Source organism: Biomphalaria glabrata, chromosome 14 (genome assembly GCF_947242115.1).
Source record: "Biomphalaria glabrata chromosome 14, xgBioGlab47.1, whole genome shotgun sequence".
Classification (NCBI taxonomy): domain Eukaryota; kingdom Metazoa; phylum Mollusca; class Gastropoda; family Planorbidae; genus Biomphalaria; species Biomphalaria glabrata.
Genome location: NC_074724.1, coordinates 16690217 through 16711699, shown reverse-complemented (window position 1 = coordinate 16711699; position 21483 = coordinate 16690217). Strand labels below are relative to the sequence as shown.

Sequence of the window (21483 nt, the reverse complement as noted above, 5' to 3'; positions counted from 1 at the left end):
TCCTGGACATTTATTTTTTCATTCACCTGTTTTAGTTACAATACAATAAATAATTACTTAAATAATTAATATGATAGGAGAATGCACATACACAAACATACAAACCAACAGTTCTCTAAGGGGACGAAATCCTGCACGTTTAGCTATAACTGTAATTACTGAAGGATTTATTTACATGTATAGAAACTTTAATAAACACTAAATATTGGACTAACAAAAACATACAAGCGCTTACTGACACAGAGAAAGTATCAAGAAATGTGTATCTATGAGCAGTATTAATTTATTTTCTTAATAGTCTTAAATCTTTTAAATGATACTAATGTCTGAAAATATTTCAAATAGATATTTTTTAAAGAAAGTATTATCACTAAACATGTTTAGATATGGAACATTTGACAATATTGACCAAACATTTTTTTAGATTTAATGTCAGTATAGAATCATTAATATTCCAAACACTTGATCCCGTCAGCTCTCGTATGACTAGAGCATTGGGCTAATTAGAAACCCGCTGAAGATGTTATGTTGATAAGTTAAATCCAAGGTAGCATATATCTGATATGGAGCTCGATTATTTACAAGATATATTTTGTCGCCTTTGTTACACTTAATGACAACTGTTCTACCTGTTTAAAAAAAGTTTATAAAATTGAGAAATTGAATTAATACATTTTCAACAAAAAAAAAAAAAAAAAGAAAAAGTCCCTATACTCTAAAAAAAAAAAAAAATTACTAAAAATGATTTTATACTCGCTTTTTCTGTCACCTTTTCAACAAGTCCAGACTTTACGTTTTAGCTTAACATGATAAAGGAGGAGCGGCGGCTGAGAGGTACAACACTTGGCTTCCGAACAAGGGGCCCGGGTTCGAAATCCTAGAGAAGACTGTTAGCTATCAAAACGACGTTACAGTTATTTCGGTGTCATAGATTCGCCTTAGAGCACTTCTTTATAATTGACACATTTGGATTTTCGAATTCCTGATTAAGCAATTGAAGTAAAACCATACCGCTATAAAGTCGAAATCATTATTTGTTTTCTTGATTTTCTTTTGATCGAGATCTATGTTAATGTATTGTTCCCGTGTACTTTTTTTTATAAATATATTATTTTCAATAACATAGACTATTAAACGATGGCGTATAAATATTTATAATATATATGTATATAGAATATATAAAATATTTATAAACAAAAAAACTTTTTAATTATTTCTGGACGTCATCTTACGAACAAAACAATTTACATTCACTTAAACTGTTAAACTATTTATACGGCAACAATTAGAAGAATGAACGTCATTCACATTGATTTGTCTGGAATACCTATCCTCACATGACAATTATAAAATTGTAACTTTCAAATAAAACAAAATTGGGCAATGTCAAGCTGTACACGTTTAAAAAGAAAAAAATCCATATTTTCGAATGCCTGAGGCGACCCTGGTGAATCGTCATACGACCCCCATAAGGAATGCGACCCACAGGTTGAGAAAAGAGTGTATTAATATTAATAAGTAACAATGAGGATGCAGTTAGTAAATAAATATGACTTTACAATAGTGGTTAGGTAAAGAATAAATTATGTTCATAGCGTGAAACGAAATCATTGCTCTATCAGTAACAAATGACATTAAATAAAAACCTGGGCATTAGCTATAAGTTAGAAATATACAGAGGAACGCCAAGTTCCGATACAGTTTGGCATCAACAACAGCGCATGTTCTACCAGGGTGTAGTAATGTGTGCTGCTAACTGTTTTAGGACCTTCTTATGCTCCTGTTTTTTCCTCATGGTTAATTCCGTAAGCCTTTTAATTGCTTTTCTACAGCGCATCATTGATTATTATAGCATGATACGATTTCTTTTTGGGAATGGTATCTGGAAGAATGTTTCCGAGCCATATAAGCAAAAACAACTTTGCGCTAGTCCGGTTTTTAAATCAAGCGTCCTTGATGGGTAGTTGACCTTCTTCAGCCGTAACACCTATGGTTTATCTGGTAGAATAAGCCAGATGAAAGCCAGAACATTGTTTATAGTAGGAACGATGTCGCCCAAACAGCAGTTCCCCCCTCTCTACGCGCTGATGTGAACAAAGCAACGGCATATCCTATATAGGTTCGGCCCGGCTGTAGCAACTTGTGCCACAATCTGCCTAAGGGTCACCAGCTCCTAAATTTTTCCTTATGTGTTAATGTGTTAAGAAAACTAAAATATAACAACACGTGAAACAAGCAAAATAGAAAAAAATCTTCACTAACAAAAACTAAGCTTATCTAAACGGGAAAGAACCACATCCTGAAAACTATATCTACCAATATTTGTCACAGTCCAGTTTTAGAACCTCTGTGACATGAAGTGACACTCAGTCACCTATTGTAATATTCCGTGCGGGCAAGCATGAGGTTATGTGAATAAGTAAAAGGACTCTGAAATAAGGGTCAATGTTAGTTAGTTAGTGAAGAACTCCAGCAGAGAGTGGAGGTACGATTTTCTCTGTCTGTAATATGTACCTTAATGAATTTGATCTTATGTTAACTTGAGAGATTTCTTCGGACTTATATTGTGAACATTTTATTGATGTGATTACTTATTCTACATGGCATGAGCAGCCAGTATTTATTGGTCTATATTTTGTGACGGCTGAAGTCGCCATTATACTTTGTGAATTATATTTTATTGTTACAAATGACCAGTGACAGGAAGAGGTTAACGTGTGACCCCGACGAGATAACACAGCAGCGGCAGTTCCCTGGAATGTACATGTATAAACAGAGACAGGATGTGACGTGTCCTTACATGTTATTCCAAAAGGTACTAGCAATGTCCAGTGACAGATAGAGGTCACAACTTGTGACCCCGGCAAGATGACACTGCAGCCGATGTTTTCTGGAATCTACGTGTATAAACAAAGACAGGATGTGACGTTTCCTCACGTGTTATTCCAGAGGATATTAGCCGTGTTTGTGCAACTTTGGACAAGCGATTAGGGACTCTATATAAGCCAGAGAGTGAATGTGAAAGTCAGTCGTATGGAGTCGTGAGTTAGCCGTTACAGTCGATACAGACGATGTAAGACGTGTGCGGCTCTGTGGAAGAGAAATGTGTACGACTCGATGCAAGTTAACTAGGGTAGAGTTAACTGGAGTGGACTACTGTCGTTAAAGTCTATACAGCGAACTACAGTGGACTTGAGCCGTTACAGTCGATACAGTCGATGTAAGACGTGTGCGGCTCTGATTCGGTAGACTTGAGTACGACTTGGTTCAGCTTTAGGAGACCTGGAGCGACACTGGGAAGTGTGAAGAAGAGATGAAGAGAAGAGATGAATTGCAACGAAGTGAAGAGATGTATTGCAACGAAGTATAGCTAACTGTAAACTGACAGATATTGTACAGTCTTCTACGCTACATGTTACAGTAATGTTAGAGTTAATAGTCATTAAAGTTATATGAAACTGAAAGTTTAGTCGTCAAGTTCTTTGCTGTGTTTTTATTTGTGTGCCAACTAATACATCTAGCCAGAAGATTCAGAAATACGTAACATTATGTATAATAAAATTATCGTCTGCTTTAAGAGCGTTTATTAATGTTTCGGAACGTTTGTGCTTGAAGAGTTCAGTACGCTAGTATACGCACGCACCTGCAAATATAGTGCGTATGAAAGAGTATCTACTTAAGGAACAATATCTACAACATTCGGACACATTTGCGTCGTCACTCCTACAACTAAAATTAGGCAGCGACATTTGGTGGCCAGTAAAGGTGTCTTAAAAGACAAGTGAACCTGCACGTTCTCAACGGATCTCAATCGCCTCTATAGTAAACAGCGCAAGACTACACCTTAGACCGGTACTTTTTTCTCAAGATGGCGTCTAACTAAACAAGTACCAAATCCAGCCTGCCCACAAGATCTACAAGGAAATTAAGGTATTTACAAGGCATTACTGTCCAACCTGTAATAAAGCAAGCCATAAAACATCACTAGATCTAGATTTGAACTCGGTGTCAAAACGCCACAGAACACACTTGCCTGATCGCCACTGGCTAGACAAGATTCCAACACATTGAAATTCAGGTCATCCCTAACTACTAGATCTAGGTCATCAAAAACTAGTTACACGTCAACACCAGTCAAGCCATTACATGCAGACCGAACCATTCAAGTAACCTAAATAGCTTTGCCAAAGCTATTATACATCTCCATGCTGAGATCCATTCAACACCAACCCTGTTCCTAGATCTACCTCTGACACCTGTCCTGTGTGAAACCGAAAACAGAAGACGACTCGATTCCTATCTATAGCTACAGGTGTCGTCTGAAAGAAAGAGCCATACCATTCAAGACATCGTTTGATGACAGATACACCGCTTCATCAGTAGTGCTCGCCACTATTCATCATTGGCACACTCGCACCTTGACATGGTCGTACCATTCAGGTCTTGTAGAGAAATAGCTCTCATCTGAGACATTCTCCTACTTATGGTCAATATTTTTTTTCAGCATACTGATGGATATCCTAACTTTATGTTATTAATGGGCTACTGAGGAGTTATATATATAGCCTGATATACAAGTACCTTTACAAGTTCTATCTTTCCAAGAACTGGATTATATTAATTTGAACTAACAGAAGCCCCTAGTAAGTAACTATCTTGGATTACCTAGTTGTGAACTTCCTAACCACTGTGGATTATTTTGTGGATTACTTTGGAGTACTTGACAGAACTTGTATTAACTGTAAATTTAAGCATGCGAGCCATCTTATGGCATTGAACTGGATTATTTTTCTACTACCACTTTAATGCTCATAGTGACGTGTATTCTTAAAATGGATTACTTATACATGGATTATTAGTCAACCACCCAAGCTGTATTTGCATTAGACAAGCTACAAGAGAGAAGAGGATTAAACTACACTAGTCAACAAGAAAAGAGTCCGTAAGTCATTATTAACAAATTAAATACATGCATATGATTATAAAATACATGGATTCTGCTTTGATATAGCAGTAATTAAACTTGATTGTTAATAGAGTTAGTAATTGATAACTCTTGGCATTCTTAGAGCCATATTTTGATTTCATTTTTCTAAGTGTTTTTTAAGGGTGGCTGGAGAGGGACTATTTTATGAACTATCATAACAATAGGATCTATTAGGGTCTATCCTATTTGTTCTCTAACCTCTATAAGGCCCAATGCGTTTGAGGCTCTCCTTGTTGGTACGGAGGTCATAGAATATAGTGTGAAAATATTTATTTAGCTGTTGAGTCTTGTTTGTATTTCTGTCAGTGTACTTAATCTGTATCTATATTGTTGTTTGTTTAAAAGTCTTGTATCCATATATCTGTATTTCTCCTGTCACATTTCTACTTTTTATTAATTTCTTTAAAAGCAGACTGTGTTGCTCTCTATATCGTTTCTGTATTAGTCGTTTTTAATATATTTTTCTTTCTCTTACTAATTTACATTTTTTTTTACTATTTTACTCTGGCACAACAGCACACATGTATAACATATATTGATATTTATGACTATTGAATTTGAATAGTTTATAATTGAGTAACTGAGTAAATTTTGATCTAGATCTATACATTTGTTTGACAATTCTCATTAAATTCTTTCATTACATTATAACCATTGATTGAAATTTTTCTTTTCATTAATGTATAATACACACATGTAAAATAATTGACACACACTGTATTAATAAGCATAACACAGTACATTCTTCCTCACTTAATTAACTAATTATTCTGAGCACACAAAGCATTAAACATGTCTTCCTATGACAAAATTTTAGAGATAGTGAAAGTCATGGAACTAGAGGGGGATAAAAAGAGGGAATTCATAGAAAAAGAGCTAGCTAAAATAGAAAAGAAAGAAAGGGAGGAAAAAGATAGGGAAGAAAGAGCTGCTGAAAGAGCCCATCAGAAAGAATTAAAACAACTAGAAACTAGACAAAAAGAACTAGAACTAGAAGCTGCCAAAACAAATTCCAACATTATAACCCAACAGTCTACAACAAAGCCATTCATCTCCAAATTCCATAAATACAATTCAAAAGATGAAACACTTGAAAACTATTTAGTCCAATTTGAGCATATTACCTCAACTTACAATCTTAACAATGAGGACATGGCCAAACACCTACTAGCAAATTTGTCGGGAGAACCCCTCAACATCATTTCCACTTTAACTGTAGACCAAAAGAAAGACTATGCGGCAGTAAAGACTAGATTACTAGAGCACTTCGGGAAAAATTCAGACTTCTATCGTAAGCTGTTCAGGGACACTAAATTGAAAAAAGATGGGGACTTTAATAGAATAATATTCTACATGAGGACTAATATGATAAAATGGTTAGAGCTAGCAAAATGTGACATCAAGGACCCGACACAAATCCTAGACATGCTACTTATTGACAATGTCCTCAACAACGTGACAGACTTAGTATTTACTTTCCTTAAAGAAAAAAAAGATCAAGACAGAGACTGAACTAATAACGAATCTAAATTTATTTAAAGACAGTCACCCTGGACACACGATTGACAAAAGAGACCTACACCAACTTGTAGCCACAGCAACAACATTCAACAACAACAACAATGATAAATTCAAATGGTCTAACACCAAGACTTGTTATAATTGTGGGAGAAAAGGTCACGTGAAAAACCCTGGATTACAGGAGAACTAGAAGCCATAGTCATGGACACCCCAGCACAAGATCTAATAATAGGCAATGTAGAAGGTGTAAAAGATCCAACACTAGAAGTTATGCAATGGGCGGAAGATAGACAAAAGTATTCCCTATTCAAGCATGAGGCATTATTAGTTGAAACCAGATCACACAAAAAAATAACACCAGAAATAGAATGCCCCACTGTATTACTTAATGAAATAGGCATAACTAGGGAGGAACTAATAGCTATGCAGAAAAATGACACCACAATACAAGACCTCTTAAACAAAAATTATAACAAGATAAATTTAAATAACCACCATATAGAAATTAACAACTTAGCCATTAGATATAACAGGAAAGAAAACTGTACTAGACTTCAAATCCTGATCCCTAAAACGTTAAGAGCTAAAATATTAAATATGGCACATGATGACCCCACAGCAGGACACTTAGGAAAAAAAAAGTATATGCTAAGATAGCCAACAAATTCTTCTGGCCAAAGATGGGAAAGGACATTAAGAACTATGTAAACAGTTGCACAGAATGTGCCAAACAAAAAACAGTGACTAGAGCCCCATTAGAAAAATCAGATAAATCTCACTATTTTTGGGACAAAATTGCCATGGACATAATGGGACCCCTAACTACCAGCAGTAAAGGGAATAAATATATTTTGGGTATCATTGACATGTCCACTAGATGGGCAGAGGCATTTCCTCTAAAAGATATAAAGGCTATTGACATATGTAATTGTTTAAAAACACTTTTTTCTTAAATTTGGATTCCCTAATAAGTTACTGTCAGACAATGCATCAAACTTTAAGTCCCACCTTAACCAGGCATTTGCAGAAATGACTAACATCCGCCTAGTCCATAGCACTATCTACTCACCACAGGGAAATGGAGTCATAGAGAAATGGAACAGAACTGTAAAACAGATGATATATAAGCTAGAAAGAGACTCAATGAGCACCTGGGACCAGACCCTTAGTTATGCTATATTTGCCTACAACACTAGCATCCATGAAACCACCAAATTCAGCCCCTATGAGCTTGTATTTAACAGAAAACCTAAAGGACCGTTAGAGTTATGGGCCGACAACATGTTAAACTTAGAGACCATAGAACAGTACCATCCTTGGATAATTCAGACCAAACAACAGCTTAGACAAGGAATAAAACTAGCAGAGATAAACATGGACAAAAATCTAGAAAGGCATAGGAAAATAAAAAAACAGAAATAGAAAACTAAGAACACTAAATGTAGGTGACCAAGTTTTTGTTAAGATAGAAAATAAACACTGTAAGGATAAGAATGAGGGACCATTTAAAGTTATAGAGATAATTAATAACAAAGTGTACATCATTGATAAAGATGGTAGAGAATGCAAACTCAATATTGATAAACTTGTAAAATTGGATAAGAGACAAATATTATTGAACTTGATGTAGAAACCAAACACAACATACAAGAACATATAGCAAGCACCATAAACACCACACACAACAGTAGTGCAAATATTGAAAATGATATGTTACAGAATTTGACAGTTAAATATAGTGATGTAATTACACAAAAGCTAGGATGTACCAATCTGATAGAACACACAATAAAACTCAACAAAGCACTACCAACTAAGACAAAAGCCTATAGTATCCCCAAAGCATACGAGGACTTAGTTAGAACAGAAATGAGTAAAAGTTATTTCCCTTATTCGATATAAAACAAAATAATTAATTACCAACAATTAAATAACTAATTTAATAGTCTTGTTTATTGATTCATGTTTTATTATGTATAAAAAATATTTTTTTTTAAGTATCAACCTGATCGGATAATGCGTTAGGGAGAAATGGTGTTAACAATTAATTAAACGGACTAAACCCTAAAATTTAGCCATAACTGTGAATGCTGAAGTATTAGTTTCCTTTGTTGCTATTTAAAAAAAAATATCAGTAATTAGTTGTTTAATTGGTTACATTTTAAAATGGATTCATGCCTTCTCTATGTCAATAAATAATTGTGCAAAGTTTAGTTTGATCTTAGAATGAATGAGAGATAAATAACATGCACACACTTGTTAACAGAAAGTAAGACAGAGTGAGTTGATATAAGCTTTAAAAGAAATAAAGAAAGTGATTGATATATCATAAGACACTAGGTTCAATATATACGTTTTTAGTAAACTAAAAATATTTGCCTGTATTTCTGTTGTGTTTTATTTGATTAATTTGCATACTTAGATTAAGCCCAAACTATATTTATGTAATAATTAGTATTGCTATTAATTATAAGACTTACTTGCAGAGGTAAACACGGCATTATCGTTTCCGTGAACTGAAATTAAGTAGTTTTTATTTTGATAAATATCCACTATTACAAGGTTATTTGGCATAGGTAACACGCCCACACTGAAAGAATAAAGTCCTCGCTGTATTGAAAAATAAAAGAAGTGAAAATATTAAATTATACAGAATATATAGAAAAATTTCATAGATATGATATATGTACTTCACCTGTTTTATTATTACTCTGTAAACTGTATGCAACTCAAAAAAAAAAGTTAGAAACATATATACATCATTATAGCATTTATGTAGCGCTACTTTCATGTTAGAGCATGCTCATATGGTCCAAACTTATTTGTGGGAGACGGTTTTTCGTGCTACCTTTAAGTTTTCAGTAAACGCAACTCTGTTCATTTCGGGTATCAAATCTCGAGCCACCTTCGTAGGTAGCCAAGCCAAACCAAGTTCAATCGTACTTTGCCTCTCTGCCACGATTCCTAGAATAATTAAAAATGTATTTTAATAATTATAATTGAACTGTAAATTATCTGTAATGCAATTATTACGTGTTTGTTTGTGTTGAAAGAGGAATAGCAGCTTTGTTTTTTGTGTGGTCTGTCTGTCCGTCCGTCTTGATTAGGAATTAAGTGTTGTTTTTTTTTAAACAAAGGTCGTAGACTTATTTATTAGTTACTTAAGCTTCATTTATAGATTCGCGCACTGATACAAAAAATTGCATTTAAGGTCACAAAGTATGAAAGGCTCATTTTAAAATATATTTTCCATTTATAACTAACTCATTGATTGAAAAACTGATTTAATTTTTTAAATAGGTTTTCAATACGAATTTCACTGTAGTTATAAGTTTTTTTAAGGACTACTTTATAACGCGTAGTCTTAACATATCTTCATTATACACTTGATGACAAACTAAATCAGACCGAATTAAGCCCATATCTAAATCTAGTAAAGTTCCCCTTTCAGACCTTGCAGCCTATAGGGCAGATGATGTAAAGGTCAACTGTTTCTGTGGCGTACGGTTAACTAGGGTGTCATGTAGCCAGGACAACAACCAACCGCCTTTAATTTTCCCCCAAAAAATGTCAGGTACCCATTGAAACAGGGTGGACTCAGAGGTGCCCAAAGATCACGATATTGAAAATCCCAGTCTTCACCTGGATTCGAACGCTTTACCGTTCAGCCACCGCGCCTCCTGATTTAAATAAAAATCTAGAAATTGAAATTAAAGATCTTGATCTTATCTAAATCATGGCTGCTTGGTCTTGCGGTTTGCGCACAGTACTGTCGTTTTGGGTTTATCGATGGTCCCTTGTTCAAACACTGCTCATTCCCATCTCCCGTCTTCATGCGGGAGTTGTGAACTAGGAAGTAAACATATTCAACTCTGAAAGAACATCAGAAACATATAAATAAACAAACATTATAAACTAGACCTAAAAACAAAGTTTTTTACCATCAAGACAGGTGTGAGACAGACGTGCATCTTATCTCCCTTCCTTTTCCTCCTAGCCATCGACTACATAATGAGGAGAGCAATGAACCAGACTGCCTTTGGTATTCCATGGCGTCAACAACTCCGATTGACGGACTTGGACTTTGCTGATGATGTTGAACTACTCGGGGCTACAAAAAATGCATTCAAGAAATGATGGAGAGCCTTGCCAGAGAGGCACCCAAAACTTGCCTCCGCATAAACTTGGATAAGACTAAAATTATGCGAGTGGGATATAAAGCAAAGAGTGTCCCCGTCAGACTTGGCGAGTCAAAGCTTGAAGAGCTGGACAAGTTCGCGTACCTTGGCAGCATCATAAAAATGATGGAGATGCCTAACATGATGTAGTGTGCCGAAAAGGAAAGGCAGGGAGCATTTTCCAAAAGCTGTAGCCTATTTGGACTAGCCAAGCCATTGGACTGGCGGCAAAAATGCACCTTCTCAACAAAATCGTCATTCCAACTGCTACATATGCATGTGAGACGTGGAAGTCATCTGTCAAAATTGAGAAAAATCTAAATGTGGCTCAACAAAAATGGCTGAGTGTGACAAGTCAAAAACTCGCTGTCAGAGTCACTCTAAATTATCACAGCATTAATTATTATTTTTCATTATTTATTTATTTTATTTTAATTATTTCCCCATCCAACCCCTAAATCATTCACCCGCCACACCTTTTCCGCTCCAGGCTAGACTTAGTCTACCACATTGGAGATAGCTAAGGCGCGTCCTTTCATTTATCTGCCCTTGATCGGGGAAAGGTAAACACACAATCTCTTTTGTCTTACCCGCCGGATGTCTGAAGGACGGTCGCGGTTCACACCACCTTGGTTTGAATGCAAGCTAATCCTTCTCCCCCCCTTCTCTCACGTCTCTCTTTGATCTAAGAGATTACCCTGGTCGACACACCGCGTGATATTCCAAGGTGCGGCTCCCACCTCGAGTCAAATCCACCCACGTGTAAGATAAATCTTAGCCTAGGACATTTCCGGTGTCCGCCCACACTTTTCAGGCATATATATATAGTAAACCAACTCAAATCACCCTCTCTTTCTCATTCGAGCTGAGCTATCGAGTCTGGACTATATCACTTATTCTTTCTCCTAGAGGAATACCTGGTGGTAAGCCGAACTTAATCACCAGTTCCATCTTAATTACTCTGTGTAAATTTCCATTGGATATTATCATGTGTATTTTGCTTAGTTCATTTATATTTAATTAGTGCATTGTGTATTTCTCACTGGCGTAAGTAGAAAACATAAACATGCCCTATGTATTTATTTATGTATTGCATTAATCTATTAATGCTACGTTGCTCAATTGATGGTTGATGCAACTATGTATATATTTGTACACCTTATTTTATTTCCTTTATCTCGGTTGACAGCCTTGATAATTTCACTATCGCACTAATACTGCGCTTAGAAAGGAGATATGAGTTATCTCCCCTGTATTGAATTATCTCCCCTTTACTCATTTTACTCTAATGAGAGTTGCGCCGCTGAACGGACACACCATTCAAGCGCGCTCCATTGTTCTCGACCCACGGTCATATGTAAACAATCATCTGGGTCGCTGACCACCGCCCAACTCAACCCCCCCCCTTCTTTCTCTATCCACCTGTGTTGTTTATTTGAGACTATTATTTCAACTTCTATGTACATTTCTATATTGCTACTATCTGCCATCTATTTTCCAAATCCCATTTGTCATCAGCTCACCATTGTGCTCTAAAGCAATTATATCAATCTGACGAATGCACCTCAGTCGAGGGCATCGATAAGATGTATGAGAGACATGTCCTAACTTGTCTTTATTTATCCGCAGCCTCCCTCAGGTGCCTGCCTATTGCCTAGTTATTGGATCAACGATCTATTTATCTGCAGTTGTGCTTAGTGCTATTTAGCGCTGCACTTGCCTATTTATTTATTGGATCAACGATCTATTTACCTATCTATGTGCTTAGTGCTATTCAGCACTGCACTTTCCTATTGAGCATCATCTACCGCCTACGGAGATCTACTCAACTCTACTACTTGGCGCTATCAGCATTGCCCGCCTATTCGACAGCCCACCTGTCAAGCTATTAGGCGCGACGTCCCTATAGAGTCAGATCTGTGCGAGACGTCATAGCTACGCCAACCCTCTGCAACTCACTGGACATATCCTGTTACCTACACTGCCCACGGCAGATCAGCTCTGCCCGCAGTAACCTTGTGCCCACGGTATCCGGCCACCCGCCATACTGTGCCCACTACAGATACTAGAACTTGGGACTGAGACTCCACAAGAACTATATCGCCGGCGTCCCTCTATCCGCTAGAGCGCCACCTCCAGCTGCAGAACCTCAAGCCAGGACACAGCCAGCTGCGACATCAACAGGACAACCAGCTAAGTCAGAGGACAAAGTGACATACTCTCTTATTATGTGCAAGAGTGATGATTAAACATAGAATATACTAGAGATAGATGCAAACCCTCCCCCTTTTTATTATTATATGTATATTTATGTAAATAAATATCCTTTATTTTAACTTTTGTATCTATCTTTCATTGCTTTGTCTCGTTGCGTGTCTGCTCCCGATTCATATGCTGATAAGTGGGGGTGTGATAGCATTAAAAATAATCATCCCCTAGACATAAAACGTGCCAAACACACGTCACATTTCCCCACCTGTCACACTGAGACGGATTTTGGGATTTAGTTACACAGATCGGATCTCAAAAATGGAAATCCTATGCCGAACTGGGACTCGAACACTTAGTGAGGTTGTGACAGAGCGTCGCATGAAGTTTGCGGGACATGTTCTACGTCTAAATGAATTACGCACACCAATAGTTGCGTTGCCATAACATGTAAGCCAATACGAGGGAAGCGTAAACAGGGACGTCCCCGTATTACTTGGCGACACACCTTCATGGAGGACCTCAGAACAGTGACACCAGGTGAAAGGAGGCTTCAGACATTGCCAATGACAGATCTTTATGGAGACAGCTTACCGCCCAATGCGCCGAATGGCACGGGAGGACCTAAGTCTAACTAAGTAAGAAACTCTAGATCTAGAATCTACAATAATTTTATATATAATATAAATCTAAATCTAGTTTAAAAAATATAGGTCTGGTGTAAAAAAAAATAATCTAGATCTAGTGTAAAAAATCTAGATTAGATCTAAATCTAGCTATTATGCCTTTTAACAAATACGAGTAAGATAACGAGGTTTAATAAATCATAAGAATATTATTTGTTTTATTTATTAGAAGAGGGATTTCAAACAGTTATTTGGCGTTAGTATATTTTTTTATATAAAATTCGGAACATTTTTGCGACGATTTGTAAGAAAATTAAAGTAATGTAGGTCGATTCCGTTTTTCAAACTAATATCCGAAACATTCTTTACTGATAAAACAACTTTTGTTATGTTTCGGCAAGAAAATTATTTGAAAAAAAAGTCTAAAAAGTTATTTTCAATAATCATTTCTAGTAAATTACTTCATTATTTTAAAATCCTGAACAACATATTGTCGATTTGACATAAATTTGTTTTTAGTTGAAAATATGGAACAATTTGATATTGATAAATAAACTATAGAGACGTATTGTTAAAGAATATAAGTGTAATATTAGTCAATTTTATTAATGCAAACAATCATTTGACATAATTTATTTTTTTTAAACAATATCCGAAGCAACTTTATAGTTAATGAAATATAAGTCAGTATAGAGATTTTCATTTAACATTTATATGCTATCTACATTTAAAAAAAAAAAACGGAACAACACATGATCATGTATTTTTGCAACGTATAAGCATAAAAATTAAATGTAATATTAAGTAGAAGAGCAAACAAACATTGGTTGTCATTGATTTTTTTTTCACAAAAACATCCGGAATAATCTATTATATATACTTAAAACTTTTGAGATGTTTCGGAAGGAACATTAAAGGTTAAATCAGATTTTTAATAGCTTTTAGAGTTGTTTTTGTTACCTAAACGTGACAGACCGGCAAAAACAAAACGCACAAAAACAATCGTCTTTTAACCTCTTGTGGGAACTAAACAAACATTAAATAAAATCTGATAATTATTTTTTTTTTAGGAAACTAATGTAGCATGCTTGGCCGCTACTTGTTACGCTACTGCATGAAAGTTGCTGCATTAAAAATCAATTTAAAAAAAAAAATACTTGATATTTACGTACAAAGTGAATTCTTAGCCTTTATAAACAAACATACATGTTTTCTTTTAATTTTAACAGCTAGTTGACCAGAAAAAAAAAACATTTGTAATAGTTATATTTTTTTGGAAAACTTTGTGTACATTTTATAACTATATCTGACTTAGTGATACTGAAAATACACAAAATATTGTCGTACTTTGATAACATATTGTAGCATTATCTCCCTTACATTTATGTAATTGTTTTAGAATTGGTGTATTTTTATGAGAAAAAAAACGCTTGCATAATTAATTTTATAAATTAAACGGTTTGCTTTTAGAAAACCAAAAAGTATCCGATGCACCTGTATTTTTCAATCCGCATCGCATGATTTTAGTTATAAGTTTTAAAATAACGAACTATTTTTATAGCGTGCAATTTTGACATATCCTCATTATAGGGTCCTACACTTGACAGTTTGGTTTCAAAGGTTGTCATGGCCAGGGGTGTCAATGGGGTTAAGCTCCCATTGTCTATAAAATTCTCCTAATGGCATGCGTCTCAAATAGCCTCTGACAACTAAGTCCAGCACCTGGCCTACTCGTGTGGCTTAGATATTTAGCCCGGCGAAACTGCTCACTTGACAGTCTAAATGAGACTAAAAAAAATCCCAGATCTAGATATATTTATAATAAATGTATTTATAATTTAAACAATTTTTTTTTAATTATTAAGGCAATAACTTATCTTCTGACAGCTTAGGGGTGCAGATTTATTTATTATATAAACAATAATATCACATTAAGAAATGAATCGGATAGGAACAGCATATAACAAAATTAGTAATCGAAATGACATTACCCGGTTGCTAAAGGGCTAATATTCATGATCATAACATTGGCTTGGATCTAGTAATTTTAAGATTAAACATTTAAATTCATACGACTTCTAGTCTAGATATAGTAGATTCTATATTTAGTTCTAGATCTAGATCTTGAATTAGATCTACACTTAGATCTTGATCTAAAACAAGGTCTAGATCTATGTCTAGTTTGTATGATAAATGCCAATGGAGATATTAATTTTTATTTTGCGAGGAGAATGTCTGGTCCAAGTCGACCTACTCCAAGTCTTTCAAGTCATTTCTATCTAGCTCACTACCTAACTTAAATAGGTCAAGAATTATTTTTTTTGGTGTTGCCAATTTATCTAATTTTGTAAAAAATAAATATTTTGTAGTTTTTCTTTATTAAATGTAACATCTTATTTATTTTGAATGTATGGATAAGGTTAATAATTATTATTTTAAAAAATTAAATGTGTACGCTAAATGAATTTATGGAGATGCTGTGGCTGAGTGATAAAACACTTGGAATCAGAAGTCCCGTGTTCGAATACTGATGATGACTCTAGGTAGACCACATCTTGGGCCGATTTTTAGTTTGTGTTTTGACACAAACTGTCTTTGTAACCTTGATAAACATCTGATTTAGCTACACTTTTGATGTAATAAAACAATGTAGAGAATAAAGTAAGTTCCACGATGTTCTTCTGTGTTTAGTTAACGCAGCTCTGCTTTAGAGGGAGCTCTATTTGAAGTCTTTATTACGGAATAGTTAGAAGAGTCTTATTATTGATGAAAGATTGTCCTGTTTGCTTTTGAGTAAAAAAAACGCTAAATATTTATTTTTAATAGTATTAATTTAAACGATAAAAACAAGATCAGGCTTGAATATGGTAACACAAACTCTGTTTGTAATCTTGTTTTTGTTATAATTGAGTAAGTGCTTTTAGCTCATTATTTGCTTAATGCTTTTAAATTGTATAATGTATGCATATTTAAATTAGTTTTTAATTTAAAGAAAAAACAAGTGTGAGTGACTAATAAACTCAAAGCTCTCTGTAAAAACAAAAACAAAAAAAAACTTACTATTGGGCAGGTAAAGTTTCCAGACTTAGGGTCATAACCGTTTCCAACGTTAGTGAGAACTTTGTCAAAAATGATTCTCTCGCCAGTAGCAATCGGACGCTCCAGATTTAAAAGTGAAGAGAAACCAACAGCCACTGTATAGAAGAGATGATTTGTATTTAGTTATTGTATTCGTGAGCTTTCTTTTCAAAATTGATATTTATTCATATATATGAGATGCAATTTTTTTCTTTTAGAAACAGAAAAAATAGTGCAATGGTCCCTCGTCTTCGGCTTCAGACTACATTCGGCTTTCTTCTTCTTCATCATCAGGACCCTTCTCTCTCGTCTCAGTATCGGGCCAATCGCTTGTTTGTTGTCGATGACTTTCGTCGTGCACATGTCCATCAACAGCTTCGTCAAATTTCATTGTGTTCTTATGGTCACCATCAGGGCTTCTCTCGCTGGTCTTAGAATCTGGGCAAACGTAAGTAGGGTCCAAACTTTGTAGGCCACTTTCAACTTGCAAACGTTTCTCAGCAACATGCTTGGACGCGGAGCAAACATTCACTTGATCTGTCTTGCTGTTTGAGGTGCTCATATCTGCAGCACAACCTATGATCAAACTATTGTTCTCTTTTCTCGTTTCTTCTTCGGTCTCCTTCTGCTTCTCGTTCTCGTTGAGAGCACAATCTTCATCGGCACTACATTTGTTTCTGCCTGTTTCTTCAAAACTTTGAATATAAAAAAGCAAATTACACACTAAAATTTTTGAGCGTAGCCAAGCCATTTGGGAGTTTTGTGTTTAAACCCCTCTCCTACAGATGAGATTTTTCTAAAGTTTAAAACCCGTCCAGATGGTTTCGAGTTTAAAATCCCCTTACAGAACGTTTTTGAGGTAAAAAACCTCTATTTTCATAAATTATTCCAAAGCTAACTACAGTTCCCAAATTCTATGACCGTAGCTAAATGGAGTTTTGAATTTAAAAAAAAAAAAAACTCCAGAGATTTTTTAGTTTAAAACCCCCAACAGGTGATTTTGACGATAAAACTTCCCTTATCGGCATAAAATCTAAAGCAAACTTCAGTCACTTAATTCCAAGAGAGGTTACACATTTCTACCAGTGGAGGGATTATTAGAGTGCTTTGAATAGTCATCTGCCGAAATTGAAAAACACTAAATGTGGCTCAACAAAGATGGCTTAGACAGATTTTAGGAGTCAGTTATAGAGATCGGGTCTAAATCAAGGAAATCCTATGCCGAACTTGGAGTCGACCCCTTAGTAAGATTGTGACAGAGCGTCGCATTAGGTTTGCGGGACATGTTCTCCGACAAAATGAATTACGCATAATAAGAGTTGCGATGACATCCTATTAAGTACAACTTGGCGCCATACATTCATGGAGGTCCTCAGAGAAGGTGGGAAGAGGCTTCAGACATTACCATTGACATATTTTTGTGGAAGCAACTTGAAGGCTAATGCGCCGAATGGCGCGGGGAGGGGGTCTTCTTCTTCTTCTAGCCAGCTTTATTGCTGCTGAGCTGTGAGCTCTTTTGCAGACTGTGCCAAGGGGTAGTTGTGTGGAGTTTATTTTGTTCAGGTGGTAATTTAATAGTGGTGTGTGTCCTGTTCTTAGTTGGAAGATTGTAGTCTAAGTCAGTAAGAATAGCACATTACGCTTTTAAAATAAAACTTTTTAATAGTAGGAAAATGCACTGTAGATACATCAAAACATGCATTTTGTTGGCTTTCAATACCAGAAATAGTGCTTGGCGGCGGGGCTTTGCCGCGCGCTGGAGGAGCTCCCTGTGCTCCCCCAGACCCCCTTGCTGGCAACAGCGGGGAGTCTACAATTTTTCGACTAACTCCAGGAAGAACCTATTCTAGGGCACAATAAATGTCTTCCGAAAGAATTAAGGGTCAGAATGTAATAAAGATTATGTATACACACACACACACATACAAACATATACATATTTTTTTCGGAGGGGGCGGGTTTGGGGGAGGAGAAAATTCCCCCCCCCCAAACCCCCCTGAACAAAAATCCTGGCTACGCCCATGATACTGATACATGTATATGTACAATGAGAATGATAGAATGATTACTAGATAATATTGTTATAACTCTGCCATGCTCACCGCCATCTAGGCTACTGCAGTGATACGCACTTCTAGTAACCAGACTAGAAAAGGATGTTGACATTAGGAACCAACGATTTTGCCCAAGTAGAGAGCCTAGATAAAGATGTTATGATCAAGACATTTTGTTTTACATGTATTTGTGTTGTACTGTGAATAAATATCATTGCCTCTTTGAGTTGCCTCCCTTAAGTTATTATAATATATAAATATAGATAGATATTATTCAATAATTACACATAAGCACCTTGCTACTGCTACCAACTTGTCACCATTGTCTCATAGTAAACTAGACGCTGACCGACTGACGTCACAATACTGCCAACATCGGCAATAATAAAGTTAGACCTCAACTGATCCCCAACTGATGTGTAACGGCCCTGACACTCAATGCCGTCAATGAACGCCAATCTGACAGTGACACTCAAGACTGTAATATATACTTCTGAGAAGACAAGCGACGCCCACACTGGCATAGAATCGATTTCAGTACATACAACTCAACACTGGCACACTATAAACGAAATAAACACAAAACTAAATTTCTACTCTATAACCTAGAAGTAGTGACAACCTCATGCATTATACAATAAGAGATATCGCAAAGGTAAGAACTCACCCTAAACAGGGGTCTAAAAATCGTGCTAAATAACAAGTCCAAGGAACTAGTACTTGTTTACACAGACTAATAATCTTTTACGGACCAACGCACCGTCCATTTCAACCAAATCCATAGGGAGGACTGCCTCACGACAAAGAATAAATGTCACCGGACTTTGTGACGTGGCAAAACAAATTCAAAACAAAAATACAAGGCACTCTCACCTTGTAAAAGTATTACGAATAAAGGAAAAAAACTAAACAGAGCTTGGGAAAAGCAAAAGACACTTGTCTAAACTATATATATTGTAATAACTTAAGGGAGGCAACTACGTGTTCTGAAGTCCTCCATGAAAGTGTGGCACCAAGTTATAAGAGGACGTTACTGTTTGCCCTTTCCTCGTATTGGCCTCAATGTCATCGAAGTTCAATTTGTCCCGCAAACCTCATGTGACGCTCTGTCACAACCTCACTAAGTGTTCGAGTCCCAGTTCGGCATAGGATTTCCTTGTTAGAGTCCCGATCTGTGTAAATGACTCCCAAAATCCGTCTCAGCCATTTTTGTTGAGTCACATTTAATCTTTTCTCTATTTTGGCAGATGATGTCCATGTCTCACATGCATAAGTATCAGTTTGGATAACGATTGTGTTGAGAAGGTGTATTTTTGTCTCGACTCCAATGGCTTGGTTTTTCCAACTTGGAAAATGCTCCCTGCCTTTTCTATTCGGCATGCCACATCCAGGTTGGCATCCCCATCATTTGTTCTGATGCTGCCAAGATACGTGTCCAACTCTTCATGCTTTGCCTCGCCAAGTCTGACGGGGGCATCCTTTTCCTTATATCCCACTCGCAAAAGTTTAGTCTTATCCAAGTTTATGCGGAGGTCAATTTTGGGTGCCTCTCTATCTAGGCTCTCCGTCATTTCTTGTATTTATTTGTAGCCCCGAGTAGTGCCACGTCATCGGTCAAGTCCAAGTCCGTCATACGGTTTTGTTCACGCCATGGCAAAATATTATGAAATGTTTTGTTTTTTTCTCTAAACATGACGGACATACCACACATAATGAAAGCGGCTGTACAATAATAATAAATGTGTAATATACTGTTACAAATGAACAGTGATAGGTAGAGGTCAACGTATGACCACGGCGAGATGACACAGCAGCTAGTCTTCCCTGGAATCTACATGTACAAACAAAGACAGGATGTGACGTGTCCACACGTGTTGTTCCAGGGGACGAACAGATCTAAGTAGGGGGACAGTTACTAATGAACAGTGACAGATAAAGGTCACTACGTGTGACCCCGACTTGATGACATTGCAGCGAGTGTTTTCTGGAATCTACATGTATAAATAAAGACAGGATGTGAAGTTTCCTGACATGTTATTCCAGAGGATACTAGGAGTGTTTGTGCAACTTTGGAGAAGCGATTAGGGACTCTATATAAGCCAGAAAGTTAATGTGAAAGTCAGTCGTATGGAGTCGTGAGTGAGCCGTTACAGTCGATACAGACTATGTAAGACGTGTGCGGCTCTGTGGAAGAGAAATGTGTACGACTCGATGCAAGTTAACTAGGGTAGAGTTAACTGGAGTGGACTACTGTCGTTAAAGTCTATACAGCGAACTACAATGGACTTGAGCCGTTACAGTCGATACAGTCGATGTAAGACGTGTGCGGCTCTGATTCGGTAGACTTGAGTACGACTTGGTTCAGCTTTGGGAGACCTGGAGCGACACTGAGAAGTGTGTCGTTGGTCTGGTCTGTGGAATACGGCTCGAGGAAAGTTGAGAAGAGATGAATTGCAACGAAGTGAAGAGGTGAATTGCAACGAAGTATAGCTAACTGTAAACTGACAGATATTGTACAGTCTTCTACGCTACATGTTACAGTAACGAATTGTTAAAGTTCTTTGCTGTGTTTTTATTTGTGTGCCAACTAATACATCTAGCCAGAAAATTCAGAAATACGTAACAATATTATTTCCACCATTTTTATGCATACAGTATTTACTATTTCTCAAACTGTCATTAAAAACTTAAACTATCTACCTGATTTTGTGTTTGTAACACGGAGAGACAGTACCAACACAGTAGTTATGAAGTTCATTTTTATCTCTAAGAACTAATACTCAGAATTACTTATCTCTTAGTTCTATAATACATATATCACAAAGTGTATG

At 36.2% G+C, this 21483-nt stretch overlaps 1 protein-coding gene across 1 annotated transcript; it reads right to left on the bottom strand.

Moving 5' to 3' along the window:
- Positions 1 to 276: 276 nt before the first annotated feature.
- LOC106051636 (cerebellin-1-like) lies at positions 277 to 21483 on the bottom strand. The gene is made up of 4 exons (XM_056011407.1): positions 21353 to 21483; positions 16581 to 16714; positions 8989 to 9118; positions 277 to 629 (listed from the first exon to the last, which is right to left on the bottom strand). Exons 1-4 carry the CDS (start codon positions 21408 to 21410, stop codon positions 487 to 489), a joined length of 465 nt encoding a protein of 154 aa, XP_055867382.1. The 5' UTR covers positions 21411 to 21483; the 3' UTR covers positions 277 to 486.

Coding starts and splice junctions, on each gene's coding strand:
- LOC106051636 (XM_056011407.1), bottom strand. CDS start 21,410: ATGAACTTCATAACTACTGTGTTGGTACTGTCTCTCCGTGTTACAAAC. Junction 9,119..16,580: donor GAAACTTTACCTGCCCAATA/GTAAGTTTTTTT, acceptor TTTTCAATACAG/CGAGGACTTTATTCTTTCAG. Junction 630..8,988: donor TGCCGTGTTTACCTCTGCAA/GTAAGTCTTATA, acceptor TTTTTTAAACAG/GTAGAACAGTTGTCATTAAG.